The 19,847-nt window shown below is 45.6% G+C and overlaps 1 protein-coding gene across 1 annotated transcript; it reads right to left on the reverse strand.

Moving 5' to 3' along the window:
- Nucleotides 1–376: 376 nt before the first annotated feature.
- On the reverse strand, nucleotides 377–13,866 carry LOC125530853 (very-long-chain 3-oxoacyl-CoA reductase 1). The gene is made up of 4 exons (XM_087535685.1): nucleotides 13,487–13,866; nucleotides 13,120–13,408; nucleotides 12,630–12,699; nucleotides 377–857 (listed from the first exon to the last, which is right to left on the reverse strand). The coding sequence occupies exons 1-4, from the start codon at nucleotides 13,842–13,844 to the stop codon at nucleotides 582–584; spliced, it is 993 nt and encodes a 330-aa protein (XP_087391811.1). The 5' UTR covers nucleotides 13,845–13,866; the 3' UTR covers nucleotides 377–581.
- Between the last annotated feature and the right edge of the window lie 5,981 nt (nucleotides 13,867–19,847).

Consider the following 19,847-nt stretch of genomic DNA (forward strand, 5'->3'; position numbering starts at 1 on the left):
TAAATGTTCAATGTTTGTAGACTCTGGCGTATTAGCGCGTCTCCTACTTCATATTTGTCTACAACTTAGTGTGCTGAAAATGCAGACTTGAAGCAGCGCAAGGAAATTATGAAAATTTTCATGTCAGTGTTGCAATTTGTTCGCTTCATTTCTCATATCTTACCGATAGCCGTCAGTCTAGAGTGCCCATCGGTTCTCTTAAGCGATCCATCTTACTAATGTCCCGTGGCAACGCGCGAGGCATCACCTAGTATACATAAATTTACATTCACATCCAAAGTCCTTCAAGGTACACATCGGCCACTAGGCAAGATACCATTCACGCTAGCCATGCATCATCAGCAATTGAAATTACATTTCAGAGATACATATCATATAAATAAACTCTTGGTACCGTCATATCAAAAGTCCTTTAAGGTACACATCGGGCAAGATACAATATGCATTAGCCGTGCATAGGAACTGCGATTTAAGAGAACTTGTGGTTCAGAGATACAGACCACACACATAAATCCTTGCTATAAATTCATACAACTCTTGTAATATCATGATAGATTATTCGTTAGGGGGGCAGGCCACCCTTAACGCTGTGCGACGGTGCCCTTGGTCAGATTCAGAGCCCGCTGATGGAGGGACTCGTGGAGGCAAGCCCCAACACGGATGCTGTCGGGCAATAGTTGGTACAAGCACATCTGGAGCCTATGGCCCGGGTTGGGAATGCAGACAGGGAGACCATGCCCGATCCAGCGTGCCGCCGCATGGGCGTACGAGTCTGGTGTCGGCGTGATCAACTGTGACATGAGGCCTCCCCACGTCATCATCTTCGCCATCATCTTCGTGTCCACAAATAGTGGGACCTGCACCAGACACAAATAACATATTGGTGTGGTTTCTGTCAATTAACCTCAGACTAATTTCGTACACTTATACACTTTGTTTTGGAGTAAAGGGGATTGTATTGATTAAGTAAGTGTCACATTACAATCTCGAAGGAAAAGGCCTAAATATCTTTAGGGCCTCATCCTAAGAGCAACTCCAACATGTCGACCAGAACTGTCCGCGATGTCCTTTTAGATCGAAACGGACGCAAAAGCCAGCCACGCGATGACACAAATGGACCAACGTCCATTTTTTGTCCGGGCGACATTTCAGGCCTAAATTTGGGCCGGGTTTGCGTCGGCACAGACACACATCGGATGCGCGCAACGCCCGCCGTTGCCTCCCCCTGGCCTGCCAGTCGGTGGCACATTGGCCATTCCCCCTTCCTCCCATCGACAACCAGCTCACCCTGCCGTCCCACCCGTCGCCGCCGCCACCCAGTATCGTTGCCCAGGCCGGACGCCTGCACCAACATACCTCCCCCAGCAGCACGCCACCCCCCAACGGCCCCATACTCCGGTGTTTGGTGAACCATTTTCGCCGACGTCGCAATACCCCGACGTCTACGCCACCACCTCTAGCCTCCCCTGCCGGCAGCACACAAGTGCGACTACCTCGCTCGTCATACGATGTCACGTTCGCCTCCATGCCGATAGACCTGCTATCTGGTCTCGGAGAGGCGCAAGACTCTTCACCGGCCGGTTTCTTCCACCACACCTGCAAGGCGTTCGACGGTTTGCCCGCAAGGTACAAATGGATTCCGACGACGAGTATTTTTTCCACAATTTCATTTGCGATTCGGATGATTCTTCATCCGATGATGAGGAGATTGTGGTTGCTGCTTTGGTCATCCATGACCATATTAGTAGGAAGCGGCCGATGTTTGGGGCTCGATCCCGGGTCATACTCCGGCGTTGAATCGAAACAGAGAGAGTGGCCATTGCCTACTTTGACAGGACTACTTCCAGTCCCCTAAATCGCTCTTCCAACCCCACATATTCTAGTGTCGTTTCCTGATGGCTAGAAATGTGTTCAACCGTATCCGGGAGGGGGTGGTGGCGTACGATAACTATTTCGAGTGCAAGGAGGATGCCATGGGAAAGATTGGCTTCTCCTCTTTTCAGAAATGCGCTGTAGCGATGCTTGCATACGGAGTACCCGGTGATCTCATTGATGAGTATGTCTGAATGAGTGAGTCCACGTGCCTAGACTCCATGCACAAGTTCTACAAGGTTGTGGTAGTGTTTGGTCCGGAGTACTTGAGAGAGCCAACTACTGTAGATACAGTCCGGTTGTTGGCGACCAATGCGAGTAGGGGCTTTTCAGGGATGCTTGGTATCATAGATTGTATGCACCGGGAGTGGAAGAACTACCCTTTTGCTTGCCAGGGGAAGTATAGGGGCCATGTGAAAGCATGCATTTGAGGCCGAGGCTTCACAGGATCTCTGGATTTGGCACTCTTTCTTTCGCATGGCCGGATCTTACAACGACATCAACATGCTTCCGCGCTCTCTGGTGTTTGCAAGACTTGCAGAAGGCAACTGCCTAGAAGTCAATGTTGATATCAATGGCCACCACTACAACAAAAGGATACTACCTAGCTGACGGTATCTATCCTCGGTGGACTACTCTTGTGAAAACAATCCCTAACCTTGTAGGAGAGAAGAGGAAGAGATTTTCCCAAGCACAAGAGGGTGCAAGGAAGGATGTGGAGCGTGCCTTTGCTGTGCTTCAATCTCGATGGGCATCGTTCGGTATCCTACTAGAACTTGGAGCACCAAGAAGTTGTGGGAGGTAATGACTCTTTGTGTGATCATGCACAACATGAGCGTACATGATGAGCGTCCGGATGAAATCTATGACCAAGGGTTTCAATTCAGGGTGACAATGTGCCTCAGCATGGAGGAGCGGCAACGTTTGCATAGTTCATCAAATTTCATCATCAAATGCGTGATTGGGAAACTCACATTCATCTGCAAGATGATTTGGTTGAGCATATGTGGGCTCACGTTGTCAACCAGTTGATGTAATGCCTATTTTTTCTTTCAAATGTATTTGAGACAATTTAAATTTTATTTGGCTTATAAACTATGAGATATTTATTTGGTTGTGAAACTATCAGATATTTGTATTTTGTTTGAACTATGTGAACTTGGGCCAAAAGAGGTCAAAAATAGCCGCAAAGCAGCCATGAGGACGAAAATGCGTCCGCGTGTTGGGTGCACTACTGACCTAAACACGAAGCGGAGCAGATGAGGGAGAGGACACGCCGACCCAAAAGGACAAAAAATAATAAAATATGCGTCCGTTTGGGTCAACGTGTTGGAGCTGCTTTAACAATACTACAGTTTGACCCTCCCGTCGATCTTCTCTTACCAGCTTCTCTATTTCTCTTCTCCTTTCCACTATTTGTGTACTAGTTCCCAATTATATATTTAACTGATTTACATAAATTAGGAAAGTATGTTTTGGTCCTTCATGTTTATGCAAAGTATATATTTTCCCTCTTATCTTCTTTTGTGGACATTTCATCTGTCATGTTTCCAAACTGGGTATGATTCGTCCAAATGGTGGTTTCATGCTGATGTTCACCGGCATTGACCTTTGACCTCAGCACATAAGTGCCACCTGGCACACAATGGTCCACACATCTCTCTCATGCACGATGTCTTCGACCCAAGCCACTTCCAGGTGATGGTCGCGTGGAGGGTTGCCTACACAGCCTCCCTTCTTCCTCACAGTGTGCGCCACCTCCCGCCCGGGAACAACCACGCCGTCGACCATGGCCGACGCCGCCTCGCCACCCGGCGCCAACAGGAAGCACACAACGTGCGGCTGGGCGCATCCGGCCGCAGGCACACCTCACCATCGCTTGCGCTCGAAGCCTCCTCAGCCTCTTCCTGTTGTGCCTCATCCTTGCGACCTCGAACTTGAGGCCGACAAGCTTGCGCAACGGTCCTGCGAGCTGCTGCTGGAGCCCGGACATCAAGGCGGTGGCCATGTCCACGACGTCCTGGACGTCGAGATCGAGGCCCTGGAGTACGGGCCACGGCAGGAGGAGGTCCGGCAGGCCCTCGTCTCTAGCGACGGGAGTGCGATGCTGCAGAGCATATCTCCTCCTAGCCCAGGAACTACACGACAACTATTCGACAAAATGCTTATAAGACCGTACGAGAAATGGCTGGTTTCGAAACCTGAGGAACCAAATGTCGACCGGAAATAGATGAAGAGACCAAACCTCTACTTGTAAACTTGAGGGGCTAAAACAATATTTTTCTCTTCTTAGTCAGCATCTCTAGCCGTTGGTCTCCCCAGGAGGCATAAAATACGCCGTCTGGGGGCGAGCTGGCGGTAGAATCGGCTCTGGGGGCGGTTGGGCATCCAGCCGTCGTCCCCGGGCGCCGATATCGGCCCATTCCTAGCCGTTTTTCGGCCCACTTTCGACGAAAAATGGCCCGATATCGGCGAGAATCGGCCCATATTCGGCATGGTTCGGCGTTGAATTCTCAACATAAATAATTTTTTATCACATCATTCATCACAGAAAATCAAATAGTTCAACAAAATAATGCAACAACAAATATTACAATTATGTAGTTCAACAAATAAAAACTCATATTTCATCACACGTCGAGCTAGGCGTCGTCTGATGGTGTGGGCCAAGCATGCTTTTCCCTTGCGCCGGAGCCCCCGAGCGCCCCCCAGTGCGCCGGGTTCGGCCTGCGATCGCCGGGCCCAAAAACGGCCGGCGGATTTCGGCGTCCTAGGGGCGCGATTGGGATGTTTTTTCAGTGCCGGCGCGGAAAAAGTCACCGGGAAGGGAGGGGGGGGGGGGGGTGGGCGGCTGGAGATGCTCCGAGGAGTTATATATTCACCCCTTCTTAGTCTGACACCCTCGTTTTTAGATGTTCTCTCATCTTTGATTTTTTTTCACCAGATTTTCTTAAAAAGCGCATTAAATAACCCATCTTTAGTGACTTAACAAATAAAATTATGTTTATTCTGGTAATCTAATAAATACTTACCAAATGAGTGTTTACCAAATAAAATCACATTATTTTACCCAATCGCATTAATAATGGGCTAATCTATCAGAATATGTATCCCCGGGTTGCAAAGGATGGGCTTATCTAATTGATATTTTACATAAAAAGAATGTAAGATTTTCGTTTTTCTTCTTTATTCGTCCAATCCTCACATATATCCTCCCTCTCCCTACTCGTTCTGATTTGTTTGTTGGGAACTATGCAAAACTTTGTTGTATTTGTTGGCTTTGAATTATTGAACATGTATGAATGTTTTATAAGATGCAGTGGACTTATGCGCTGAATGAGAACATGATGTGTGTGTCTACGTGTATGTGTGTGTCTACGTGTATGTGATGCAACATATTTTATGTCAATATTTTTGAATACTTTCGTGTGAATATCAATTGCGAGTCTGGCAACAAAAAGCAATTAAAATGACATCCCTGAACAAGAAATCAAGGCTGTTCTACTCTTGAAATTACTTGTAAATTGAAGTATTGCCAAGCGCACATGCTTTTGCACCGTCCGGTCACAGTCACACACAGTAGCTGAGACACATGAGTCGCTAGCTGTTTTACTGTCTCGTGCATTGCACGATCACAAGTAGACCCACGATAGTTGTCAAGTAAGCTAAATACAAAGAAATGGTGGGAGACCGATGGTGTGGGGAGGTGGGACGTGTCATGGGCAGCGGGCAGGATAGACCGGGATGTGATGATGTGTAGCAAGTCTGGTGCAATCCTTTGCAATTAATTCAGTTCCATTTTATTAAAGCTACTCCCTTCGTACCAGGCTGGTCATAGTGGCCGACGCTGATAAACCCGTCGCTGGTCTGACCCACCTCACCGCAGCCGTCGTCGGCGTGACCACGGTCCCTAATTTGGCCTCCGTCTCTATGCCGCCGCCCTAGATTTGCCCCACCTCGGCCGGTTGCCGCCGCGCCGAAGCTACCTGCTAAGAAGCAGCGGGCCGCCAAGCCACGCGATGAAGGTGTGAAGCGGCTGATGGCGCGGGGGTGCAACCCGGTGGCGAACCAACCTCGGCTGGCCAAAATTTTGAAGCCGGACACGGCTGCGTCGGGCGATTGGCTGCCGGCGGTGGCCGTGGCTTCCTCCTCTGGCCAAAGAGGCCCTCCTCCACCTTCGCCGCCGCCCCTATGTCGCTCCTCCTCCTCCTCTCTAAGCCTCCAATCGTCGCTGCTCTGCCGTCCCGGTTCGCGCCGCCACCGCTGCTCCACCGCCCAGATTCGCGCCGCCGCCGCACCGATTCGCCACCCCTTCGATACTCCTCCGCCGCCGCCCTGACGCCGCCGATGTCCCCACTACCGCCGCCCTGATTCGGCCGACGCCCACTAGTTTTTACATCTTCTTTTTGCATCACCTATTGGAGTTGCACTTTTACATCTTCGTTTTGCATCATCTGTTGGAGTTGGCCCTTTTTTTGGAGATGTAAATTTTTACATCTCCTATTTTACATCTTTAAATTTGCATCTTTTATTAGAGATGCTCTAAGTAGTTACTGAGGATAGAGATGTTTGTGGAACTAACACCTCTTAAGATAAAATGAGTTAGTATCTAAATAAATGAAGGCTTGCATGATACTCCAATATAGACTAATAACATATATAAGGTAATAATATAGACCAGTAACATATACATGTTATAAGTCTAAATTACGTCCCAGTATGACAGCATGCAGCTCAACTTAGGTGGCTATGGATTGGAAGAGGAAAAAAATCCAACACGAAAACCATCCAATAAACATGCCACAACTCTTCCTCGTAACCAGCCAAAAATCAGCTATGAATCCCTAATTAATAAATAGGCACTATTGTTTAGCTACTCCATGCAGTCATTAAATTCACATGCAAACCGCTTAATTAAGGCCAGTTAGGCTAGTCATAGTGGGGAGTAATTTAGACTAGTATCATGCATATGAAATATAATGGGGAGTATCATATACTAGTATCACCATGTATATGATACTAGTGTATGATACTCCCTTTGTTTTTACTAGCAAAAGAGCCCGTGCGTTGCAACGGGAGTGAAAACATAACATACGCTCTTAACTCAACAACCATCACTCAAGACCAGAATAGGTCCATCTCCTTTATTTTTGCGAGGCATCATATTTGTGTTGCCGCTTATCCTCCTTATCACCCTCGCCGGCGATGGCCTCGGTGTTCACACAAAACAATAAAAAATGTGTGTTGAATATGGTTAGTCCTAAGATGTCTCTCTCTCTCTCTCCCTCCCCCCTCTCTCTCTTCCTCTCTCTCTCTCGCTTTCTCTCACTCTTGCGACGAGAAATCTGTTATTTTCCCCTGCGACATTTTTCAGAGTTATGCATGTGTAGTTATCGATGTTTTTTTTTCTGTATATGATTATAGTGGGGTGTTTATTCACAATCCAGATCGCCGCCGGTATGAAAAAAACGAATCTTGCGCTATAAATTATAAGTTTGCTTCCATAACAATATTTTAATAATATTTAACAGGTAAAATTAACATCATATTTAGATTTCACACATTTTTCTAATAATATTTCATATATAATATGTTAAAATCGAAGTTACGGTTTAAAAGATACAAATAATTTAGAAAATCATTTGGTTTGACTCAAATATATTCCAAAATAATATTTCAAAATACTTAACAGGTAAAAATAATCTCATATTCATATTCTATATATATTTTTAATCGAATTTCATATATAACATGTTCAAATCGGAGTTACGGTTTAAAAGATATGGATGATTTTAAAAAGCATTTGTTTGACTTAAATATGATCCGCGGATGAATTACCTAAAACATCAGTTTTTTTTGAAAAATGTAAAATAACGGTTCGGGTGTGACTTAAATCCGGACGACGGATTGATTTTAAGAAAAGACAGGGACTTTTGTGTAAAATACGAAAATAACGATTCGTTTTAACTTCAAACAGGACTGTGGGTTGAATTCTCTAAAATAGCAGGACCTTTATAAAAAAAATACCATGACAGACGAAAGAAACCCAATTTGCTTTATTATTAGGTAAAGATTTAGTCTGCATATTAGATTTAACTGAAGTTAAACTGTGCAAAGTTTGACCAAGTTTGTAAAAAATAATATAAATATTTACCATAACAAATCTATATGATGTGAAAGTATCATAGATCATCTTATTTATTGTCATGCATGACACATAATAATATATCATTTATTATGATACGGTATCTCCCTATGTTGCTTTAACCCTCTCTCTTCTTTAATTGTCTGCTACATCAGCGTGTTTGCTACTCCCGAGTGCATGATACCGCCTAAGATACCACCACCTTCGTACTCCCTCCATCCACGCATAAGTATACATATATAAATTTTAAAACAGATTATGGAGTGAAGTAAAAATGCATTGGAAAGGTGCAAGGCAGCATCTCTCTCCTCTTTAATTACTCCACTCCCAGTGAGCTAAGAGCATGTCATTGGTCTTGATTATCGTGTGATGAGAGAGAAGATTTTTTTCTATTTTAAAGTGCATTGGAGAGATAGATGTACACTATTTTGTGGACAAATTTGGAAGCCAAACGTACACTTATTCGTGGACGAAAGGAGTATTGCAAAGTAACTTAGAAGTAGTATTATAAATGATTGCATTTCTTAGATTATAGACTCATTTTGCTTCAGGTTCCGTTATGTTAGGGTAACATATTATGTTACTTCAAACACCTCTCTCCTTATTAGCTACAAGCCACGTAAGCAAACTAGACTTGAATATGGTATGTTACTATCTAAGTTACAGTCACTATGACAAACAACCAAAGCAAGTTTGCTTAGGTGACAAATAGTTAATCAGAAGAGAGGTGTTTGTGGTAACATATGTTACCGTAACATAACATAATCCAAGACAAAATGAGTCTATAACCTAATAAATGTAACAATCTATGATGCTACTTTATTATTTTGCACTATGAAGATAGTAACATACTCTTATAGTCCTCACTATGACTAGCCTCAGTCCCTCGCCTAATCAACGCCTTAGTCCTCTCTCCTCAGCATGCATAGGTCATTTATTTTGCAATTAACAACTAATTAACATGCGCATGAGAGAAAGTGTGGCCGGCCAAACAAGCCATGAAAGAAAACAAGGAACAATCCATGCTTCGTGCCTAGGAGATTTGGGAGTACTATTTGGTTTTCATAACTAATGCACTGGTACGCGAGGAGTATAACTTGAGAGTATCGTAATTAAGATTCATTTTAGCCCTTAGGTTCCTCGTGGTTAGATGTTTCGAAGCTATATCCTATATGGCCAGGTATGTTTTGACAAACTTTTTTCAAAGCAACTTTAGTGATACGAAGAAACAACATTCATGCACTATGTGTACTATTGAATTTGTATAACATTCTCCTAGGTTGCTTCCTTGTCATTGCTAATTAGTTCCAGCATTAATGTGAAAATCTCCTACCAATGTTTATAACTCAGTGGTTTGCCATTACTTATGAGTTGTCTCTAGTAATGTGAATATTGATCTATCGGTGTTGCTAAGTTGCCTACCTCTGAATCTACGTTGCTTATAGTACTCACTGATTATGGAAAGCAGGTGAGGACAATGTTAAGTTACTCCCTAGCGTGGCAGGCAACTTAGGATAAACTTTTATGCAACTTGACATTCATGGTAACCAACTTAGTTAAACATCAAGCTAATCGACGTCATGGTAGGTAAACCTAACAAAAATGTGTTTCCTATAGCATGAAAATTGGTTTCAAAAAATAAATTTGCTAAAACATATACGCGTGAGATCTAATTTCAAACGTCTCATCTACGAGAGCTGCAATGGTTATACTGGATCATAATTCTGACACAAGATTCAAAATGTATAGCTTTTTGATTAAAAAAACTAAATTAGGATGGTCGGCCCGATTGAGAACCTCTGGAACATTGGGTTTTGTGGTCTTGGGCCGGGAGAAATCCCTGATATGCAACGTCGAGGCTAGCAATGGCGACATCCGTAGACGTCGTCCCCTCCCCAGAGGCGTTGCTTTGGCCCCGATCCAACTCCCTTCCTCTTGCTCAGGGGAAACCCTTGGTACGACCTTTGGACCAGGCAACGATGGTGTCATGGCATCGTCCCTTCCTTGGAGGCCCCGTCTTATTCATCAAGGAGTTCCGGTGGCACGGCTCAATTCGTTGTCGGCTTCTACTACGGGTGTGGGCCTCATTGGTGCAATGTACACTATCATGGGCGCTCTCTCAATGATGCCATCTCTTGGTCCACCCAGGCCCTGCCGGTGACTTGCCGACTTCTTCTTGGCACAATGGGTGGGATGCGTTGGTCTGTGTTGACCTCGAGTGTTGGTCTTGTTGTAAAGGTCCGCGGCGTCGGTTGTGACGTGGCTTGATTGCTCTATGGGTTGTCTCATCACCACTGGCATGCAGTTGGCTTAGGTGGAACATGTATCATAGTACGCGTGGTTGGTTTGTTTGGTGGATGTGGTTGCTAACTTTTTTGATTGGCGTTGTAATGGCTGAAAGGTGTTGTATCCGACTTCTTTGCTGCTTCTTCTTCAATATAATTCTAGAAGAAAAAAAACCAAATTAGTTGTTTTTCTCAAGTTGGCTAAAGCTAGCACAGGGCACATGGGGGCGTGGAGATCAAGTGTGGAGGAGACGGGAGCAGCTGGGTCCGGTTTTCCTTCGGGGCTGAAGGGAAAAAAGATCAGTCTGTTTAATTCACATCTAGATATTTTTAAGAATGCCACATCTAAACTCCCACAAATATATAATGCAGTAACAAGAAACAAAAAAATTTAGGAAAAAAATAGATCACAAACAGAATAAAAATCAGATTAGATGTGACATAACTATGTCACATCTAGATGTGTCCTAAACAAACTCAAAAAAATAAACAGAAGGTTTCTGGTATGGATGTGTTCTCACGACCATTAGTAAGCAAACATTGGCTAGATGCGTCTTTATTTTACTCTCTTTTTGTTGCGTACATCAGGTGGTCATATATTTTCTTTGTTCGATAATGTAGTGCATATAAATTTTCTCGAAAATTAAAATCTACAAGTTTATATAGAAAAATATTGAAATCTAAAGTCCAAAATACATATATATCATTAGATACATCATGTGAGACATATATTTTCGTATTGTATAGATATTTTTTTTCTTATAAATGTGATGCAAGTTTATGAAACATGACGTTTTAAAAATACAGTAACGCTATTCAGCAATCGTTCACCGAGGGAGCATCGCAGAATGAACAATTTTTTATGACAATTTATATTGTCAGTAGTATGGCAATTCTTTTATGCAAACATGGCAATTTCCGCTCATGAGATTCAAAATCTATAACTTTTTAGAATTTAGTCCTCGTTAAAACTGGTAGCCTCCTTTCCTCCTCCTTCAGAAAAGTCTCATTCCTTCCCCCGTCGGCACCGCCGCCAATCCGCCCCACCTCTGATGGCCTTTGGGCCATGGAGGCGCGGAGGATCTCGGCCCCTGCCGGCAGGAGGGACCCCATTCTCATTTTTATTGGGTTTAACATCTTGGTTGGGGTTGTGTGGTGGTGGCGATCGATGTCCCTCAGTAGGAATAATGTCTCCCATGTTTGATCCCCGTCCTGATGGTGCAAATAGTATCATCGGAGGACGTGTGAAGGTGTGTTTTCGTCGGATCTCGCGGGATTCAGTCGGTGCTGGTTTTCAATGGATCTATTTGGATCCAGTGTATGATTACAGTTTTGATCTTTCTGGTCTACAACCCTCTTCATCGGTGATGGTTGCTGCTCTAGTGTGCTGGTCATTTCGGGTTTTAGCACGACGACTTCCCGAACGTCTACTACAACATGGTTTGCCCGGCTCCGGTGAGGGATGAGCAATGACGGCGGCGCGCCTTCGGCTCGCTCCAGTGCAAGTCGTCATTGCTAGGTGGTCCATGGACATGGTTGTAATTTTTTTACCTTTTGTGTTTTCTGTACTATCATGATTGATGAGTAGATTGAAATTTTCTCTTGTAAAAAAATCTATAACTTTTTGATTGTTTAATACTAAATTAGTTGTTTTCCTCAAGTTCCCTAAAGCTACGATAGGGCATGTGAGGGCATGGAGATCAAGTGTGGAGGAGATGGACCAGGCGGGTCCAGTTTTTTGGGCCGATGGGGAAAAAGATAGACCAGATCTTCTTTGATGGATGTGTTCTCACGACCACTAGTAAGCAAACATTGGCGAGATGCATCTTTATTTTGCTTTCTTTGCCGCGTACATCAGTTGATCATATATTTTCTCCATTAATTTGATATTGTAGTGCACATAGATTTTCTAGAAAGTTAAAACTCTACAAGCTTATAGAGAAAAATATCAACATCTAAATACCAAAAACAGTCATGCTTTTCAGTGAACCTCCGCTGGGGGAGCACGGCAGATTGAACATTTTTTTACAGCAATTTGTGTTGTCCGTAGTATGGCAATTCCTTTAAGCGAGCATGGTAATTTTCGTTGAATAGCATTAGGTTTTGTCAGAATTTGCCATGTTTGTTTTGAAGAAATTTTCTTGTGTGCTTTAAAGAATTTGCCATAGTAAACGTTTGCATTTGTCATGCTCCCGACGAACGTTAGCTGGTTAAGCTGGTCCTAAATAAATGTGCATTATATTATCAAACGGAAAGGGAATAGTAGAATGAATTAATATAGAAAATTATGTTCAAAAAAATTTTAATATAGAAAATTGTAAACTTACGTGACACTGCACATCGATGCCTTTGCCTCTGTACTCAACGTAAAGGCTCCTGGAGAACTGAGCAACGTACCTATTTCAAATGGAAAAAAGCTTATTTTAAACCCTGAACCTATAGAAGTTTGACGAAACAAACCCTGAAGTCGATCGCGTGGTTCTTGTTGGGCCGGTCCGCTTTAGGTTTTTTCCTTCTTCAAAACACGCAGTTTTTCTTCTTCTTTAAAACTGCAAAAATAAGCACGCAGCACATCTGTCGTGTTCACTTGTTCCCTTTTCCTTCTTCTTTTTTCTCTCTTTTCTTTTTCTTTTTCTCTTTCCTTTTTCTTTTTCTTTTTCATTTTTCATTTTTTTTCTTAAATTCGTGGTCATCTTAGTAGGAAATAGCAAACGAAAACAAATCCCGGTCGATGTTTGGCACTCTCTCCTCGTGCTCATTCCTACAGTACAAATTAGATTTTGAATGCACGTGTGGTAGTGTAACACTGCATATTACCGTTTGGTGGCGGCGTAGATGGAGTAGAACGGTACGGAGGGTAGCGCCACCGTGCAGCCGGAGCCGATGTTGACGACGGCGCCCCTCCCCCGGTCCACCATCCCGGGCAGCACGGCCGCCGTCACCTCCGTCAAGGCCCACAGGTTCACCCGTATCATGCTCACCCACGCCTCCGCGTCGACCTCGTGCAGGTACACCACGCCCGGCTTCGCCACCCCGGCGTTGTTCACCAGGAGTCCGACGTCCAGCCCTGCCACCGCCTCCCGGAGCCGCCTCATCGCCTCATCCCCTGCCAAAAACACCATCAGTCAGCACATCTGGATTATTTCTACGTTTCAGTACTGTGTGTGCTGCAGTGGTGCTTCACCTCGAGGAGTGGAGACGAGGGAGAAGTCGAACTGCACGGTCTTGGCCAGCACGCCGTGCGTTCGGGAGACGGTCTCGGAGATGTCCTGGAGCATGGCGGGGTCGCGGCCGACTAGCACGAGGTTGAGGCCGCGCCGCGCGAGCTCCAGCGCCATCGAGCGGCCGATGCCGGACGTCGGGCCGGTCACGACGGCCCACGCCCCGTAGCGGCGGCGGAGGTCCTTGGGCTGGCACAGGCAGAGCGCGAGGCCGGAGATGTGGAAGAGGCGGTACGCGACCACGGCGACGTAGAGGGCGCCGAGGATGCCCAGTGAGACGAACCATGGCTCCTGGTGCCGGAGGAACGCGTCGGTGCCCATCCACCTCCTCTCTCTCTCTCTCTCCCGCCTCCCTACGCTGCGCTGCGCGTGCTAATTAAGCGCTTGGAGGTTGCCGCTGCCTGTGCTAATTAAGTGCGTGTCGCGGGCTTGTCCCGGATGTAAATTCTAGGCCAACCATGGCGGCAGCTCGTGCCCTTCCGACAAAAAATGCCGCAAGTGGAGCGGCCAGCGGCGCCCCTTTCCCGCCCCCGGTGGCCTGCAATAAAAGTGCGGGCACGCCCAGCTGGTGCTCGTGGGGACTATGAAATGAAGTAACAGGGGACCGATCCCCTCGGGTTACATCTACGGGTCACATCTACGGGTATCATTAACTTGCAATTTGTAAATATAGGAGTAGTACTTCGATCAAGAGCAGTACTCTACGTAACCAGGGCCGGTCTTGAGATTTCGGAGGCCCTGAGCAAAACAAGAACCTAAGGCCCTTATATTTTACTTTAATTTTTTTTCGCTTTTCGAGATGCAAAGTCGCTGATAATGTTCAATCTTATTCAACAATTTTTTCTCGATGTGGGAATTTGCCAAACTAACCGCTCTTGGGACATTTACAAACCTCACATTGTTTTTACTAATATATACTAGTCGTATTTAAATGATGCACATACTTCTTACAGTAGGACAAAAGCAATCACAACAAGGAAGCATACCTCGGCCATTATCAATGTGATGGCTCCTTCTACATGTCATTCTTGATAATATTTTTTGCTATTTGATGAAGCATTAGAACCATCTTGTAAGCCCTAGAAATAACATGGATAATGAGTTAAATATCATAAGCAATATGAGAAACCCGTTGACCCAAAGATTCAATGTATTACTTTATATAATCTGCAGATACAAAGACATCATTTTCTGTCACTTTGATCCTGATCTAAGTTCAAAGTTTCTACAACGAACGGACTACTTTTTTCTGCACGTGAAGCAAGGAAGGGGATAAATCTCAAAATCCATACAAATTCACATGATTCAATAGAAAGGAGCTGACGCAGTCACTACCAGAACATAAAAACGACCCTACTGGTATCGACGGTGATGACCTTGCTGTGATTGGGAACTGGGGTTTGTTGTGTTCTGGACGATGGGAAAAAAACGTTGCGTCGGCGTGTTGCCGCATTTGGGGACTGGAGTTCGACTTGGACCCCCGCCGCTAGGTCACCAGCACCAGGCTGTCGCGCGCAGCGGTGATAAGAAGAAGAATCCCGAGGAGCTGGAGCGACGACTGACGTCTTGATGAAGAAAAGAAGAGACAGCTGACGAAGCGATCGATCTGATTGATTTTTTTAGGGAAACGTTTAGATCCGGCACGCCGGCCCAAACTTCCGCCGGTCGCGTGACACGCTGGCACTCACAACATGCTGCAGCCTTGTATTCCCATCACGCGAAAGGTTCCGCGCGAGACGCGTGCGTGGTGGATCCGTGCGAACCGTTTTTTTACCTTATCTCTTTTTTCCCTCTTTTTTCCTGGCCACGCAACGCCACATCGGTTTTCTTCCATCTCCAGCCCGCGCGCTGAACTTCTCTCATCCGTGCTCCATTGCCCTCATTAATAGCTTCAACCGGCTTCAGAAAAAGCTTCAACCGTCCGCATTTTTTGCTACAACCGACCGTCACCGGAACCAGCAATGTTTTGCTGGAACCGGCCGGAGAGGGAGCGGGAACCAGCAAATTTTTTTGCTGCATCCGGCGACAACATCTTTTTTGACAAGGAGCTGCAACCCACAACAGCGGGGATGACGATGCTACAAGCACGAACTGGGGACCGGCGCCTGCAAGCGTCGACGTGCTGCATGGGGATGCTTCAACCATCTATGGAAAAGCTGTTAACGACACTCGACGAAGCTACAAGCAGCGATGGAAATTGCTAAATGCGTCATTCTTTCTTGAAGGGACAAGAGAGAAGCAGGTGTTAAAACCGGTGCACATCGGAGCTACAACCGTCAACCCAAAATGCTACGACCAGTGGCATTTTTTGCTGGAACTAGAGAAAGAATAGGCTTCGACGGACGTGCGCCGTAGCTGCAACCATACTGAAAAATGCTACGCCTGACAACCAAAAAAGCTACATCCGATTTTGAAAAAAGCTTCAACTGGATACGGGGTAGCTGGAGGTCAGCCACCGCGCAGCCAAAAAAGCTGCAACCGGCGTCGAGAATAGCTACAACCCGCTTCTAAAAAAGCTTCAAACCTAGATCGAAAAAGCTTCAACCGTCAACAGGGAAAGCTTCAACCAACCAATGTCAAACTCAAAAGAGTTGGAACCATTACGAGAAAAGCGTAAACCTTAGACAGAAAAAGATTCAACTGGCATTTCGTTTTTTGCTACAACGCACCACCGGCGTCGGCAGTTTGTGGCGCCGCCCCGACCAGCACTGCCCTGCTAGAAGCACGGCGCGTGATGCTACAACTAGCGTACCAACTTGCTACAACCAGGGTCTCGTTATGCTATGACGCATCGCCGACGTTGATCTTTTGCTACAACCACACCGGCTATTGCTACAGCCCACATTTCTTATGCTACCACATACCACCGGCGCCGGTTCTTATGCTACAACCGCGTTGCTTTTTTGCTACAACCAGCATTGCCATTTGCTACTATGAACCAATGGCAGCGGAGAAAAAGCTGTGACAGACGAATTTTGTTTTTTCCTGGAACCGACGGTGTTTTCTTGCTGCGACCGGCAGAATTTTCGCCGGGACGGTGACGACTGCTCGTTTTTTTTGCCAGGATGGCGAGGCTGCACTAGAGACGGCGAGGGGGCTATGAAGGCGAGTACAGGATGTTGCAACCGACGACGAAGAGGGACCATAAACAGCGTGGGTGGTGCGTAGATCACGATGAATGGCGGCGAGACAGTTAGCGGGGGCAACGACGGCGAGGGCCACGAAAGCGCCGGTGATTCGTCGGAGGCCATGGCAAACCATGTCGTTGTACGAGACAGCCTGCATGGGCAGTCATCTACAGCCGGTCAAAGCTGTGTTCCTGTCTAATTCGAGACGAAGTGGTGCGGAGGGATGACGTGGTTTTTTTTTAATCCAATGACCACAGATGGATTAATCCAACGACTGTGATAGGACCGGCGCAGCGCTTGGGCCGGTGCGCCGGCGCAGATTACTGCCTATTTTTTTAGGGGTCAGCGATCTGATTGATGACGAAGAGAAGAAGCGGCTGTGCGTAGCTATGCTTCAACTAGCGCTAGCGATCAGCAAGGGAATTGGGCCTAGCTTCGCTTCCTTTCTTAATTTTTTTTCTCTGCCTAATATATTTCCTCTATACTAATGTACCTGCATGCCAGATCGTGGGCCCCTCTGAGTCTTGGGCCCTTGGCCGTTGCCTCGTTGGCCATACCCTAGGGCCGGCCCTGTACGTAACATTTTAACCTAAAAACACAAGCTATTTTTTTAACTGCCTGAAGACTGGGCTCGGGCTTGGTGGCAGCGCGGAGAAGGATGCTAGAAGAGGCATGGTTGGCTTAGCGTCGAGCAGTAGGACGACGGAAGCTCGCGAGGTGGAGGATGGCGGACGACATCGTGGCTTGAGTACCCATGGGAACGGAGTTGTGGTGGTGCTCGGAGGCGGAGACGTGGTGGAGACGAGGCCGCAGCGGAAACCCTTGCGGGTAATAGGATTAGACGAAGCACTGGGCGCAAGGGCAGAGCAGCGAGGCCGTGCCGGGTAACCGGAGGAGGGAGGAGAGCCGGAGTTGGGTCGACGAGGAGAGACACAGGAGACAGCCGGCGTCAGCTGGGAATGGAGGCGGCGATAGCAGCATTTGGACCACGCGTTGGGGAGAGATGCAACGGAGAAGAGTGAGCCAGTATGCGAGGAGAAGTAGGCTCAATTGAGTTTTACAGGGTTCTGGACAGGCTTTCGCGGGCCGCTGCGGGAGGCATTACCCACCATCCATTTGGGACTCAAGTCAAATGATCATGTAGTTTTGTCGTGTGCTAATAACTCGTGCAGTTTTTCCTTGAGATTTATTACATTGTCTATGAACCTTGTTAGACTAGCCATAGTGAAGAGTAACATACACTAGTAATATATTCCTAGACTATGTTACTACCTTCATAGTCGGTAGTAACATAAGTGTGGTAATATGCAAAGCTTTATTTATGATAAGTGATGTTATTGAAACTACCTCTCTCCTCCTTAACTCATTACCACATAAGCAAATTTGCTGCATTGGACTCGATGTTACTGCTGAAGTTACACTAGCCACAATGAAGAGTAACATACACTAGTAACATACACATATCCCTAGACTATGTTACTATCTTCATAGTGGGTAGTACTCCCCTCCTTTCCGGTTTATAGGGCTTATCTCAAAATTTTAGTCTTTCCATTTTATAAGCCTCAATTTGATTGTTCTTTATCACATGTTTAGATTTCAAGGTGCATTAAATCATTACATGCAATTATTAAGAGAAAATCGACCAATGCATGTACTTTATGCATGCATGCATTGCAATTAATGCATTGGTAAACATAATTTTTTGAGAAAAATAAGAGCATTAATTGAATGCTTTTGCAAACTATAAAAAATATTTCACCACTCACCATCTACCTTGGTTGGTGAGATTTTTGAATTAAGCCCTATAAACCGGAAATGAGTGAGTAACATAGGTATGGTGTCATGCAAAACTCCATTTATTAGGTTATAGACTCATACTGCATTGGGATATGTGATGTTATAGTAACATGCTAAGTTACTAGAACTACCTCTCTCTTCATTAACTCATTGCCACATAGACAAATTTGCTGAGTTGGACTTGAAGTTACTGCTGAAGTTACTCCCACTGTGACTAGTCTTACTACTCCCTCCATTTTTGTTTGTTGGGCGCATCTCCAAATCCTTGATTTTTCAGAATAGGAGAGATTTAAGGCGTGTTTCATTAATCACAGAATTAATTGTGGCGTTTGGTGCATGCGGTGCTCTCTTTCCTTTCTCCTTCCAATTCTGCATGCAAGTGGGAACACGTGAGTTTTTGTTGAGGTGTGAATGGAGAAGGATTTGCATGCAGCAGCTTTTGATCTCCTTTTCACACCGCATCCCCATTCCTTGGTGTATAAAAGAAGAGCCATTTGCTTTGCTATTCCTTGAACCAGCGAGGTGGAAGCCAAATGGAGAAGGAAGTTGAGGTTCATGGAGAAGGAGAGATGGAGGGCGTCCATGGAGAAGGAGAGGTGGAGGGCGTCCATGGAGAAGGAGAGGTGGAGGGCGAGGTGGATGCCGTCCATGTCGAGGTGGATGGCGATGTGGAGATCACGCAAGGCCAAGTACAAGAACTAGAGGATGAATTTCAGAGGGTTGATAAAAACATCCAGGATCTTTTTCATAGAGTGGATCGTGCAACCAATGTCGACGCTACAGATGCAAGGATTTCGGCTAGGTACGTCCGCACCGCTAACCTCGTGCAAGATGTGTCACACAGAACCTACTCCAACCCGACATCAACTTGCGAGGTGTGCATTCATCCGGCTTTGTGCCTCAAGTGTGGCATCCGCGGTGAGCCTTCCATATTCCTTTGCTTAGGATGTAGGCTCCCGGTACCAAAAGATTTGCGTTCTTGCGAGGCTTGCGGAAATCCTTGCCTGTGTGACAACTTTTGGTGCAAAGATTGTGCGACTACGGTGGCGATAAACAAAGAAGGGGTATGCATAAGGTGCCGTCGCAACCCATCTATCTATCTAGAGGACGAAAAGAAAGCGCATAATGTGCCGGATAGTCAAGTTTAGATTCGCCGGATGATGAAAATAAAGTGAGTTGTAATGGTTTTATATGCTTCAAGTTTATGTAAGAAAGTGAGTACGAATATGGTTTTATATAATCTTATTATGAGCTTATCTTGGTGATAGAATATGTAAAAGTGTATGAGTGAACCTGCGGATTATTCACAAAGTAATCAAGGGGAATAGCAATGAAGTATATCATAGGATTTGCGCAAAAAAAAGCTACTGCATGATCTATGAACCTGATGGCCGCCCCT

Source organism: Triticum urartu, chromosome 7A (genome assembly GCF_056163025.1).
Source record: "Triticum urartu cultivar PI428250 chromosome 7A, HENAU_Tu73, whole genome shotgun sequence".
In the NCBI taxonomy this organism is placed as follows: Eukaryota; Viridiplantae; Streptophyta; class Magnoliopsida; order Poales; family Poaceae; genus Triticum; species Triticum urartu.